The sequence below is a fragment of the Gorilla gorilla genome, chromosome 4 (assembly GCF_029281585.2).
Source record: "Gorilla gorilla gorilla isolate KB3781 chromosome 4, NHGRI_mGorGor1-v2.1_pri, whole genome shotgun sequence".
NCBI classification, from domain to species: Eukaryota; Metazoa; Chordata; class Mammalia; order Primates; family Hominidae; genus Gorilla; species Gorilla gorilla.
In genome coordinates, this window is record NC_073228.2 from 133,572,607 (window position 1) to 133,587,567 (window position 14,961).

At 36.4% G+C, this 14,961-nt stretch overlaps 1 protein-coding gene across 2 annotated transcripts in view; it reads left to right on the top strand.

The window, feature by feature from the left end:
- Positions 1-14,961, top strand: part of ADAMTS19 (ADAM metallopeptidase with thrombospondin type 1 motif 19) — a 278,745-nt gene that overhangs the window by 226,478 nt on the left and 37,306 nt on the right. For both annotated transcript variants that reach the window (XM_063706747.1, XM_031010623.3), the window contains exon 19: positions 8,511-8,646. In XM_063706747.1, the coding sequence (XP_063562817.1) occupies positions 8,511-8,646 (136 nt within the window). The remainder of the gene's footprint in view (positions 1-8,510; positions 8,647-14,961) is intronic.

The following is a 14,961-nucleotide window of genomic DNA, read 5'->3' on the forward strand; positions in this document are numbered from 1 at the left end:
GAGAGGAGTAAGTGCTTGACCTGAGGTTGTATGCAAGAGGCTGAAAGTGGTGGATCATGGAATTTAGGTGCAATAGGAGGAATATAAAGATATGGGGGCTGGAAAGACAGTAAAATGGTGATAGGATTGATGGAGTATAGGGTCTTGAGGGGTTAAAGAATTATTAGTCTCAGGGTGCTAAAGGGAAAGACTTGTTAGTCTCATGGCACTAAAAGGCTAGAAATATAGAGGATGATATCAGAAAATAGAGCTGAGATTATAGAACAGAAAGGGAGAGGGGTCTGGTAGTGGCAGGGAGGAGCATGGCAGCTGCACCACGTCTAGATCCAAAGGTACCTGGAAGTGATCAAAACAATGGTCACCCCGCTGAAGGCTACAGGGAGAGTAAGAGGCTGTGTCCTTAGGAGAAAGAAGGTGCCAAGAATATTCAAGGAGCATTGAGTGGGAAGGAGCATCCTTTGGCAGAGGGCTCAGAGCTTTGAGGTTCTCACCTGACTCCAGGAGCACCTTTGCCAGAGCAAAGGCAACATCAGGGGCAGAGGAATGGTGAAGTTATAAGGAATTCACTTTGTGCCCCAAGGATAAAAAGTGGTTACAACAAAAACATTTCAAATCGCTCTCTCAATTTAAAAAAATGTTATCAGTCACCCTTGCCACAAGAAATTTTCAGTGGCCATGTTTCTCTTCCTGGGCCCTAATACTGCTCTATGACTTGAGCTCTTCTATCCTCCCGTCCTCTCCTGCTGATGCTCCCATATGCACCCAAATTCGCAAATTCCTGTTCCTCTGCTCCACTCATCCTACACTGATGCCAGGGGCTCATCTTTCTTAAGGGGCTGTACTTCACCTTCTCTACCCAAATAAAAAACAAAGGCACAAAATAGAAGCAAACACATTCACAACAAAGATATACAGTTATATTTTTCTCTTTAACATAACTCAGATAAGATTCTTAGTCATATCTGCAATCCTACCAACAAGCGCCCATCTTATGGTTGGGGGGCAGGCAATGGAGGAGTAAAGTGATGGACAGACAGGCTGATGGTTCACCTTATACCACTGAAAAGCAGTTGTTAAAATCCATTTACATTTAAAACTCTTGACAGGAAAATGTTTGCCCAGTAAATTTTTTTATTCTCATTTTTTCTCCTTCTGCCATTTTTATCTAATAGAAGCTGCATCAGAAGGAGTTAAACATACAGAACTTGTCAGTCTTCAATTTTAAAAAGCAAATTGTCTAGGGTCAACATTCTTCCCCAAATCACATTAATTACTTCCTAAAATATGTTCTTCCAATTGCTAAGCATCAAGGAATAGAGGTTGACTATAAATTTTTTTTTGTTTCAGGGTCAGAAGAAATATTATCTATTCTTAAACATAACTTCTTAATTATCAACATGAGAAAATCAAAGGGCTTAGAGGTTAAGTGACTTCCCAAGGTTGCATGGCCCATTTGGGTAGAGCCAGGATTAGAATCAATGACTCAGGGGTTCAAGTCTTCTTTCCTGCTCATCATACTGCCTTCATGAATGGCTCAGGAGGCTTCATGTAGTTTATTTCCACAAAATACAGCATGTCTTCTAGAGATTATTTAGGTTTTCTTTGGATACAAATGGACGTTTTATTATATTCTGTTATGTAAGAATTTAGATATGCTTTTATTTTTATTTCAAATGGCTGATTTTATAAAACAGTCATTCTAATAATACACAACTCCTATATGATTTGTGCTTGAATAGATCTCCTCTTCCAACTCTGCTCCATTGTGTTTAGTCAACAGTTTTCGATTATCTCTATGTTAATGGGGTGCATATTCATTTCAATGCCAAAATATTTCTGGGCTTTTGGATATTATTTTCCTTTGCAGTTCATAAATAAAGTGGATGGACAGAATTTCAAGGATCGCATCATTTCTGACTTCATATCATCGATTTTATAGCCAGAAAGAGCTTTCTAATCTTTCAGCATATTCATGAATTAAATGAGAGTAAGTTCAAAGCACAGAATATTGGAAACAGATTCATGCAAAATTTATCTTCAACAGCAAAGAGGAATAATAATAGCAGTATTCTACTTCATAAGAATATATTAAGAGCAAGTAAAGTATCACAGGGCAGTATAAAATGTGTGTATAAGATGTTATTTTTCTAATTCTGTTGTAAGATATTAAATTGCCAATACTGTAATAAGTGGGAAAATAAACAGTTAAAAGGATATGGTTATCTAGCTAATTTTTATCATAATTATATTTTACATCAGCATCTCAAACTAAGTTTTAAAATGGTAACTCAAACTAAACTTATTTTACATATGTATTTATTATTGTCAGTTATTATAAGATATGAAAAGCCTAAGAGATGAAAATTCTCTCTTTTAAAAGGAATATTGCCTTAAAATCTCTAATTTTAAGGCTGATCATCTCAGGTAAATTTTTTCAACAGTTTAACATACATATATAAGTTATCACACTTTCCATCACAGTCTTTTGAGTATAATGATAATTCTAGAAATATTTGAATTGACATATCATTTTGTATTTTAACATCAGTCATTAAAACTAGTTATTTTATTTTCAAACGGCTTGAAATATTTTTGTGAAAGAAATGTTCACTTTGCATTAGAGTTCTAAAACATCTTAAAATATTTGGAGGAATGGTTTAAATTTATTTTGGCATCTCAGAAGTGTGGATCAGTTTGCTACAAGGTTCCTTTTGACATTAAAGACCTATTTTAAGTGATCTTAGTCTCCAGAGGCATTATAAATATATTATTCCAAAATATCTGAGGACTGTGTGTGGAATCAGCATTAACTGCATAACTTTAAGATTTGTTTTGATCTAGTGAATAGATTACTGAAATAAAATAGAATGAGGACCCCAAAATTCAATAACCCCTTATGAAACACATGAAGAGTTAAACATGCTTTTAGGAAATCCTAAGCAGATCTACTTTGAAGGAAAAAAAATAAGCCAACATTCCACATTCTTCACACCAGTCCAAGTCTGTCTAGCTTATGACTGTCCTGGGATCCTCTAGACACTGCTTCCCTTGTCCATATCTAGATCGTAAGTAGATATCCAAGCCTTTGGGTCCAAGTTGAGGAAAACATTTCATTTCAGTATTCAAAAGCCTATACCTTTTAAAACCCTCTAGAATATATTTAACAGGAAAGAACATCTATAAGGGTGTGATTTGTTCTGTTTTTACTTTTTTTTTTTTTTTGAGATGGAGTTTGGTTCTTATTGCCCAGGCTACAGTGCAGTGGCACAATCTCAGCTCACTGCAACCTCCACCTTGCGGTTTCAAGTGATTCTCCTGCCTCAGCCTCCCAAGTAGCTGGGATTACAGGCGCCCGCCACCACACCCAGCTAATTTTTTTGTATTTTTAGTAGAGACTGGGTTTCACCATGTTGGTCAGGCTGGTCTCAAACTGCTGACCTCGTGATTCACCTGCCTCAGCCTCCCAAACTGCTGGGATTACAGGCATAAGCCACCGTGCCTGGCCTGTTTTTACATTTTAAAGGTACTATACATGTACCAAAATAAACATTATTTTCCAAAGAAAATGCACCAGAATATATTTTCCATCTTTTCTCTGCATTATTTTATTTCAATATTTAATATAATTTGATATTATTTCATTTATTAATAAAAACATCTTATGTTGACAGAAACTATTCATAACCTTGATTTTTAATACCTAAGTGATAATCCATGAACTGGATTTGCCATAAGAGGAACTGGATTCCTGATAATTTGTCATTTAGTTTGCAAATGATTTTGTCACCATTTTAGAAAACATAGTATTGAGATGAACCTCTTAGTATAGAAAGCACTGACAGCTTGAATTACATGCTTATATTTCACTCATTCATTCCTTTACCAGTATTGACCATGCATCCACTATTGCTAGGTGGTCCAAAGATGAATATGTCTTGGTTTCAGAGAACTCACAGTCCATCTAGTGGAAGTCAGATAATAATAAAATCACCTTACTCAGTGATAAAGGAAGATATAGAAAGCCTTACAAGGATATACCTTGGTGCAAAGGCACCCACGTGCCAGGTGGAAGGCTTTCTTGGAAGTGAAAATGTTATTACTAGAGTGTAAAATATGAGGATTGGTGGGTGGGAAGTGATTTGATCAGAAAAGTAGGATGAAAGCCAATTCATGAAGGTCCTTGAGTGTTATGCTAACAGTTAAATTTAACTTCACAGCTATGTGATCTCATTAAAATATTTTCATGCATATAAATGGCAAGATCAGATTAGTTATATATTAGGTGTTGTGAACAAAGCAAAGTAAATTATTTTCATTAAAATAAAAAAATGAACTAGTCATTTTAACACTCAGACAATATCCTAAGGGAATAATATTTTTTAATGTAAAAAAAGGATAAAAAGTAAATGGCATGACATGATTTTGAAAGTCGTTTAAGTTAAATAAATGTAGGTGTAAAAAATAATCAGCATTTTACAAAGTTCTAGGAAGCGCTCAGAGAAAAGTCCTTCATCCTCATTAAAGTATATTGACTTTTGGTTCTCATGCTTACTGGCCATTGTTAATCCAACAGAAAATTAATAAGTAGAAATTTTAAAAGAAAATTATAAAAACTATAAAGAAATTTACAAACACACACAGACATACACACACACATAGTCTCTGTCTTACAGAATTCTATAATTTAATTTAAAATTTTAGAATGTTAAATAATGTATAGAAAATTTCAGTTATGCATATTGAAACACTGAACCCACAACCAAGAATATGTTTCAGCATTTACAATGCAAGTACTAGTAATGTGAGGTACCTCAATAGAATTTAGTTTTATTTTGAAATATCCATTTTATGGGTTAAATACAGAGCATATATTTTATAGTAAAAAGTGTCAGCTTATCTGTGAAACTGGAAAAGGCGGCTCACTTAATATAATGTCTAGTCTTTGTTAAATTTCCAAAGCACAAAGAGTTAGTAAATAAAAGTTACCCTTCATTTTCAGATATTGCAATTCAATAGAGATGAATGCATAATGGTTATTTTATTTTATTTATAATTGTATTCAAAACATCCAGATTTCCCCAAGACTAATTTAATGGGAATGACCAAGAGGTGAAGTTAATCACCATAAAGCAAGTAATACTCTGTCAACAGCCTACAGCTGTCATAATTCAGGCAGAAGGTCAGTTATTTCATCACTTTCTGTTTGTCCCTAGGTGCCACAGTATTGGATGCATTGTAGATACTGCTATTAGATGCTAGAATGGAAATTTCCTGTGTTGGCTGGGACATTTAAATATATAAAAGAAAAACTCAAACAATAACATTTCCATATGGCTTTAAGATCTTAGTTGTATTTTCATAGGTGTAATACGTCTGTAGCTGAGCAATGAGTTTTTTTCTAATTCTATTGTTTTTGTTCAGTGAAATTTTTAAAAAGAGCTAAGCTTCCCCTACCTGCCAAAAACCTTACAATATAGGAGTCCTTTCTTACAATGTAAATGGAAATGTCTCAATTCATACTCATGCACCTTCATACTTTCTTAGAAAACTACTAACATGTCCCTAAAATGATGCGGATACCTATATCCCTTTTGATATAACAATACTTATAGTTAAAAAATTCTTTTTCAGTATCTCAGTACGTAAGCAGTAGGTGAATATAACTAAGGTTAAATATTTTCTGAGGATGGGGAAAAAAGCATTATAATCAGCCTTGGGTTATTTATTCTGTGACTATATATATGTTCAGCAAAAGCTTTCTGGATAATGCCCATCATCTTTTTGTGTTGCAGTTGGCAAAATGTCATCATTTAAATGAATTTAGGCAACTGCATCTATTCTGTAAGTGTCAAGGCTTCAAGTTAAATTTTAGAACTAACATTTATACTTCATAAAAGTAGTATTTATTTTAATCCTGCTTTTTGCTATCACATCATAATAATGTAGAAATAATACCTAAGCTAGCATTATACAAAATCTGCATAATATCTATTTGATATATATACTTCAGGTCATAAAAGAGCCCCTGAAGCATAGGAAGTAAGAGGAAGCTGACCAAAAAAAATCTGTCCCAAAATTTTACATTTAGGTAAATCTTACCTCGTGATGCCTGTTTTCTCCATGTGAAAAAAAAAAAAAAGAGCATAATGTCATTTCTGCTTCTCTAGCAGTTTATTTGAAAATTATTTGAAGTTGTTGGGTTTTGAGCACTGCTGTGATTAAGTCTGCATCTACACTTATCCTTCTTGACCTACCAAGGAATAGCATGGACAGCTTCTAAGTATCTGCCAGAGACGTGAAAGACTGCCTTTCCTCTGCAAGTTAGCGTTAGGTCACCTTGTTGCATGAGCTGCAAAGGTTCACTCAAGAGGACCTCAGAGGGTGTAGCTTCCACGTTCAGGCAGTTTCTGCACTGCATAAAGTCTTCAGCCAAGGGGACTGCAATCCAGTCCATGTTCCATTTGCCAAGCCATGCAGCCTGCTGTGGGGCCACCTCTATGAGGAGGACGAGTACTGTTTTCTAATTCATCTGCCTATAGGCCATGATTTTTTCCTAATCCATTTTTTAACCTGTGGTTGGATGCCATCTCAAGGCCCTCCCCATTGTTGGCCCACCAGTGTACACTTCTGGAATGCCATAGGGTACTGGTAGGAGGCACACCTCATTCCACTCAAAGGAAAGGGCCTGTTACCTGCCTGACACTCTTGTCTTGTCTATGGAGCTCCCATAGAATAAGTTGCATTCCATCAGTACTCCAAGATTTCCTAAAAAGGAAATAACTTAGCCAACATTGTGTTATCACTGTTGATTGAACTAAAGGTCCAAATGGTTTTAATAACATTATATGCAATAACCACAGAATAATTATTTAATTTGCACATGTATACAAATGCAGTTATGTTTTTATACTACAAATTGCGGTAGGACTATGCTCAGAGCTATTGAGAGGAAATCAAGGAAAGACTCTGAACCTAAAGCTATTATTTTGCTGTTTACTTAGCCACCCAGTTGCCTCTTACCATCTCCCATTCAAACTAAAGTAAAATGTACTCCAAAATTATTCAAACTGCCTCTCTGTCTACATCCCTTCCTTCCTCATTCTTGATGCCAGCTGCTCTTTCTGTTAATTGAGTGGCAGAATGACCTCCCTGCCACCAGCCCAGCTTTTCTTGTTTGTCATTACCAGCATGAATTCTCTAAGCTTCCATGTCAGTCATAGTACCCTAACTAATGGGCCTTTCAATAGTGAACCAGCAGACTTGTGATGTCTTCTTACTTCTTCATGACCAATCTGGCTTCAAAATTTTGGGCTGATTTAACTGTCTTATAGTGTCAAACAATGGATTAAATAAGATTATTAAATCTTATACAGATGTGTATCTTTTTCTACTCACAAGAAATCTGTATATAAGACTTTTTCAAAGAGAAACAGAAATTAGCACATACTTACTAGACATTTTAATTGTAAGATGAATAATATAACTCCTGTAAAGGAAGTGTGCTTACAGGGCTGTGTAAGCAAAAGGAATACAGCATATAAATTGTTATGTTTACATCCTATAATCAAATTTTATCATAGTAGAGAAAGTAGAAAAGCCAAGTTTTCTGAAATCTGGTAAAAGATGGTAAGAGTTCCATTTCTTTTCTTACAGATGATGACAATCATTTGGGTAAAGATTTCTAGAATTCTTGGGGTCTTTATTAGAGGTGATAAGAATAAAGGTTTGAGTTATACTCAAAACAAATATGCTTTCCATAACTTATTATAAAGCACTAATGATGTACAAACCAAATGATAAAATGTGCACACATGTTTATGTGCTTTCAGAAAGGCTCATTAGGGAGATTAACTTTATGGAAATAGAGCTTTCCACCACTTAATGCTAAAAGATGGCCACAATCCTTTACAATGTCTTCAGTTTGTATCTTGCTAATTTATGTTGCCATGATCACTTTGTATATAAAACTTGCCATTTAATTTGTAACAAGGAATATTTATTACTCATCCCTTTTAAGCCTAGAGGTACATTTTGTTATGTAAATTATAAATAATATCTTCATTGTTCTAAAATTTGTTTAAAATATCTTTGAAAAGTATAATAACATGTAACAAACCTGCAGGTGTACCCTCTGAATCTAAAATAAAAGTTGATAGAAGAAATAAGACCTGGTGTTCAATAAATCAATTGAGTGACTATAGTTAACATTAATAGATTGTACATTTCAAAATAACTAGAAGAGAATAATTCACATGTTCCTAGCATAAAGATAAATATTTAAATGATGAATATCCAACTTACCCTGATTTTATTATATGAATATATCAAATTATCACATATACCCTGAAAATGTATACATCTAATATGAATCAATAAAATTTAATAAAATAAAAATTTAAATTATAAAAAAGATTTTAAATAAAAAATAAGCATAATAAGCTTATGAACACCTCCTAAATCCATTACATAAGGCTTATAATAATATTTCTTTGTTTATTTGTTCTTTTCAGGAGAAAGGAAGACAACAGTGTCCTGCACAAAAATCATGAGCAAAAATATCAGCATTGTGGACAACAAGAAATGCAAATACTTAACCAAGCCAGAGCCACAGATTCGAAAGTGCAATGAGCAACCATGTCAAACAAGGTAACTCTATTCCAAGGACCCTTAAGGCATTATTTGTCCATTAGATTGCTGTCCTTTAAAACATGCTCAGAATATCATTGAAATCACATTTTCTTAAAAACATTGCCAAAGGATACGTACCAAAATTTAAGGTCTTAAATAAGCAAGATCTAAGAAAGCAAGGTAGCAAGGCCAAGATTTTCCACTTAAGGAAGGGGTATTGGGAGGGATGGTTGCTGAGGAGTAATTAAAATCACTTTTTATTTAAAATCATTTCATAACCTCTAGGTCCCCTCTTCAAAAACTTTGTTATTTGGTGGAACATAGCTGTTTGCTCCTGAATTCTCCAAAACAGTGTGTTAGAATTTGCCCACAGTAACATAAACCAAACTGGGACTGCCATGACCCAGATCCCAGCAGAACCAGTCCAGTGTAGTGTTTCTGATTCCTCTGGCTAAATTCTCACTTCCTAGCCCAGAGTTCCAGAAGCAAACTGCCCAATCCCTGATCTCTCACCACCAACTTTGTGACCCGGGTCCCAGTTACTGTACCACAGATGCTTTGGTTTCCTCTGACACCCCCCGATGAGTATTAGGTAACAAAGCAGGCAAGAAATTCACAAGTAGAGGACAAAACAGCAACGCTGAGCAGCTGTAAGTGGAATAGGAAGAAAGAAGCCCATGCCTTGGTTACTGGAAGTTGGGTAAAGACAGGTGAGTGGAACCTGAGTATAATTTTGGACCAGCCTAGCAACAAGGCTACTTGGCATGGCTGCCAACACAGGGCTCCAATCTACCTGCTTTCACATAAAAATTAAGGCTTAGCTTGATTAGGACTCAGCCCTGGTGTCCAAAATCCTGAAAACTTTTAGGGATGGAGTGACAGAAAGAGTGAGGCTGGATTGATTCCTCTGAATATTGGGACAGGAATATTTACTTTGTCCTGACACTCAGGAATTTGTTGAAGCCCAGTGAGTTAGGACAGAGTTGTAAGTTCTTAGGTAGTCAGAGCATTGATCTTCCCCTCACAAGAGCTTCTGTAATGGCTTCATGGTGAATTTACACACCCTACAATTCAGATAGGCAGATAATGTGTCGTTTTATAGCAGTTTATAACTGATATAACCGTCTTCATGGCCATCTACCACAAAGAGTAGGTATGGGGGAGGTAAGAGGGAGAGGAACAAAGTTGCTAATTAACCATATTTGAGCTTTTCTTTCTTAATCTCTTTGGGAATTAGTGTCATGCAGACGAATGGTTAGTCCTGATTTCCCTATTCACACCCCCAAGGAAAAGTCAATTACTAAAGCCCTCTAAATCTAGCCATGCTATGTTAATGAGCGCTTAAAAGAATTTGGGATCACCTGAGATCGGAAGTTTGAGACCAGTCTGACCAATGTGGAGAAACCCCATCTCTACTAAAAATACAAAATTAGCCAGGCATGGTAGCACATGCCTATAATCCTAGCTACTCGGGAGGCTGAGGCAGGAGAATCACTTGAACCCAGGAGGTGGAGGTTCTAGTGAGCAGAGATCATGCCATTGCACTCCTGGGCAACAAGAGCGAAACTACATTTAAAAAAAGAATTTGGAAAATACTTCATCTACGAAGTTTGAATTTCAAGGCTTGCTTTCTGTAGATTCAATATATTTTAGATACTGTAAACCAAAATGTATCTGACACAGGTCTCCAATCAATTTAGAAGCTTATATTGCCAAAGTTCTGGATCATGACCCATGACATGGTCTCACAGGGCCCTGAGAACATTTGCTGAAGGTGACTGGGTTACAGCTTCGTTTTATATGTTTTAGGAAGACATAAGATGTCAGTCAATAAATGTGAGGCATAACTTGGTTTGGTCTAACTCAAAGCCATTGGGGAAGGGGTGACTTACAGGTCAAAGGTGGATTCAAAGACTTTCTGATTGGCTATTGGTTGAGGGTTAAATTATTATCTAAAGACCTGGAATCAAGAGAAAGGAGTGTCTGGGTTAAGATAAGGGGTTGTAGAGACCAAGGTTCATATTATGTAGATGAAGTCTCATAGGTGGCTGACCTCCAGGGGCAACAGATGGCAGTGTTTCCTCTTCAGATCCTTAAAATGTGCTGGACTCTCAGCCAATCTCTAAAGTATCAGCAAAAGACCTGGAAAGGGAAGGGGATTCCCTATAGAATGTCAGTTTCCCCAACAAGACACAGCTTTGCAGGGCCATTTCAAAGTATGTCAAATTGTGGGGTAAAATAGTTTGGTTTCTTTGAGGGCCCTGCTGTCTGTCATGTGATATAGTAGAGTCAGGTTGGAATTTAGTATCTTATTGCTACAAAGAGTCTATTTGGTTAGTCTTAGGATCTCTGTTTTAATGTCAATGCTGGTCAGTTGTGTACCTGAGCCCCAAAGGAAGGAGAGTAATAATGAGGCATGTCTAACCACCCTCCTTTCATATAACGGTCTGAACTAGTTTTTCAAGTTTAGTTGTGTCCCCTTAGCTGAGAGAGGAGGGTCCATTCAATCAGCTGGGGGGCTTAGAATTCTATTTTTGGTTTATAGTAGTAGAAGCTGATTATCAACTTTTCCTGTCTTTTGCATTCCTGCTCTAACAATCCTACCCCAGGCAAATATATGCTTTTAAAAGAATAGGAAAATGATATATAAAAGGATGTGCATAAGGGAAAAGTAATGGACATACCTTCAGTAATGTCATGTTCTTTGCACCTTCCTGGGTGTAGGCTTTTCAGCCTAACTGCATAAGTGTGTCAACCAGTAAAGCTTTTTCATGATACAGAGTTGTAATCAGGTACAGTGACCTAGGGAATTATCCTTGCCTACTGTCAGGTCCTTGGGTCATTTCCACTCAGTGCTGGACAGATACAAAAAGTAGCATTTTTGGCCTTGGCCCTGTCGGCTAAAGAACCAGGATCCTTGCCATTACTGCTGTTCCTCAGAATTCTCTTTTTCTCTATCCCCTTTAATAGATATTAAGATGCTAAATTATCTGTGTTAAATAATGTTAAAATACTTCAACACACAATTTGTTTTATATTGCCATATAGTTGTTCCAATTTGGTGAAAGAGCCATGGCTTTTTCTGATACATCAGGAATCTTGAAAGAGCTGGATTTGAGGATTAGAGCATGTTTGTTGTTTCCCAAGTTGGTCTGTGAAGGAGCAGAGTGTACAATACAACACACTATTTGTTTTTCATTCCCTGAACTCAACTATCTTGGAGAAAAATGTCTCAATAATGACTTGGTAAAATGACTAGTTTCAAAAGGTCAGTACATTTCTGAGTGAGAAATTTTTGCAGCTGGAGACTGGAAGTCTTTTTGTTAGAGATTATTATCTCCCTTCCCTTGGAAAAGGAGGCAATTTATTTTGAACCACCAAGCTGTGATGTTAGTGAGGTTAAGCAAAATATTGGAAAGAAAGAAATGAACATGGGCAATTATTAAGCGTCATCACAGGAAATCTTTCCAAGACTTACTGGAAGAGTACATCCTTTATTCCTCCTGTCTTTCCCCTTTCTCCAACCTAGTAAAAAAATTCTAATTTCCATTCACATTTATTGAAAAAGTCACTAAATGGCCCGATGGCATTCTGTGGGCCAAATATAAAATAGATGAATTCACTAGTAAATACCTTTGTAAGTGAAGGTCTCTTAAAGATAAGGAAATGGGATCCTTCCAAATTAAGTTCTAAGCCACGAAAATGTTTTCTTTCATTAGAATACATTTTATATTTTAGTTCTTATTTTTCAGTGGTTTTCATAAGGAATAGGAAAAGTAACTTTTTATAATTATATTGAGGCTCTCAAATTTTTATTTTACTTAAAAATATGAGATTCCATGAAATTGCAAATACTTCTCTTTTCAGTATGGAGAACCCAGTAGTGTCTTCTGAGTTCCATAGTTGGAAAAGATATGTGGATGGACTTAGATTGGGATTATTTTTTGGATATTCTTGTGCAGAAATATGAAGCAGAAACTAAACTAAATTTGGAAGATGTGCACTTTAGGAGAAATCCACCAGGGGACTCCAAAGCAAAATGGCAGGTCTGCAACATGCTGGATAGACGAGGAAAAAATAACCTTGTAAAGCCTTCTATTTCCTTTCTCAGAAATAGAAACATAAAATCATTTACAATTAAACTAACTTACAGATGAGATTTACTAGGCTGTAAGAGGATGTGACTCCTCAAAATGTCAATCATTGCTAGGAATACTTGGGTTTGGTAAATCTGGAATAATTAAGGTTACTTCTGTAAAACAGAGAGAAACATAAATTCTATTTCAAGGAATGTTTATGGCCAGGCACAATGGCTCATGCCTGTAATCCCAGCTCTTTAGGAGGCCAGAGCGGGTGAATCACTTGAGGTCAGGAGTTCGAGACCAGCCTGGCCAACATGTTGAAACCCCTTCTCTACTAAAAAAAATACAAAAATTAGGGGGACATGGCGGGCATGCCCATAGGCCCAGCTACTTGGGAGGCTGAGGCAGGAGAACAGCTTGAACCCAGGAGGCGGAGGTTGCAGTGAGCCAAAATTGCACCATTGCACTCCAGCCTGGGCAACACAGTGAGACTTCATCTCCAAAAAAAAAAAAAAGAAAGACATGTTTATCAAAACCTATTATGTAAAAGTGTTATGGATGCTAACAAATACAAAACATTGATACATGCCTTTGAGGAGCTTATATATTACAAAGAAAAGAAGGCCAAATTCATTAGGTAGCCTTTGAGCCCCTCTGCTTCCCTAGGGAATATCTAATAAGTCGTGTGAGTGCTACAAGCCAGGCAATAGAGAGCAAACAAAAGGTCAGTCCCCATTGGTTGAATGGAGAAGCCCTTCTAGGAGGAATGGGCGTGGGGCTGGCTGGCAAGGATCAGGCATAGGATTCTACAAATATCATGAGGTGAAAATAGAAAGTGTTTGGTAAGCAAGATGAGCATATGGTTTATTTTCCGAACAAGTGGGAGATGAAGCTAGAAAAATATATGAATAAGTATGAATCATTTTAAAACTGCTACTATATATAATATATCCTGAACCTATTGTGTATCAGGAAATAATAATAAACCCTTTTACAAGTTAAAAAATAGAAACTTACAGCTAATAAGTATTATTTCAGGAATGTGCACAGCTAATAAGGTACCTACAAATAACCTCGGGGATTCTGACTGCTCTATATTGTGCTGAAATAGTTAATTTGGGTCTCCCTAGAAGATTGCCCAAGTAATGAGAAATACAGGGAAGATTTTAATTGACAGGAATCACACAAATACCAAATTTTAAGGATCACTTTTCTGTCATAGGTTTTAGTTCTTTCCTAAAATGAATTTGGGCAGGTGTTTAGTGGTCCTTAAGGTAGCTCTCCATTCAGATATTAAAATACGTATGTATTAGCTGCTGAATCAGTGAGATCAAAGAATAATATTGGAGTCCTGAGAGCCTGTAAAATGGAGTCATGTTAAGTTTAGCCCTGAGTCTGTTACTCCAGTGTCTATGATCATATCAAAGCTAGACATTGGCTAGCCTAAAGAAGCATATGTAGCTCCATGTGGGAGGATATAGCCTGGTCACAGAAATCTAGTTGCTGCTGATAAGTGTAATACCTTGGTGATTGCTTTATCCAGGTAAGAGGTCAATCACAGTCTTCTGTTACTTTGCTAATACCCCCATATCTCTCACTGTTAAGTAGTCTACAGCCTCATTTGAATTGTTGGTGCCACAATTTTGTGACCTTTGGTAAGGTATTAAGCCTCTGTGTGCCTGAGTTTCCCTTTCTGTAAATCTGGCCACCATATTTGTGATACCCAATACATAGGGCTATTGTAAAGATGTAAATTACAAAGAATAAGAATAACTCCTGGATATTAGCAATTTTATACTTACAAAGTCCCACAGTATAGTGATATGGTAAGCAGTGAAAGGCAGTTTATAATATGACATGGACAGAGTCTGATGGACACTGAGAGTCTAATAAGAACAAGTTCCAAGAGAAGAAATATGGAGCACTCAAAGCAAGAGGAAGCCTGGGCATCTTGCAGAAAACTATTGTGTTTGGTTAAAAAAAAAAAAAAAAAAAAGGTATAAAGTCTCCATGTAACATTCTGCTAACTCTAGACGTGTCAAAATATATGGTAGTGATACGCTTTGACTGTGTCTCCACCCAAATCTCATCTTGAATTGTAGCTTCCATGATTCCCATGTCATGAGAGGGACCGGAAGGAGGTAATTGAATCATGGGGGTGGGTCTTTCCCGTGCTGTTCTCATGATAGTGAATAACTCTCATGAGATCTGATGGCTTTTATAAAGGGGCATTCCCCTGCACACACCCTCT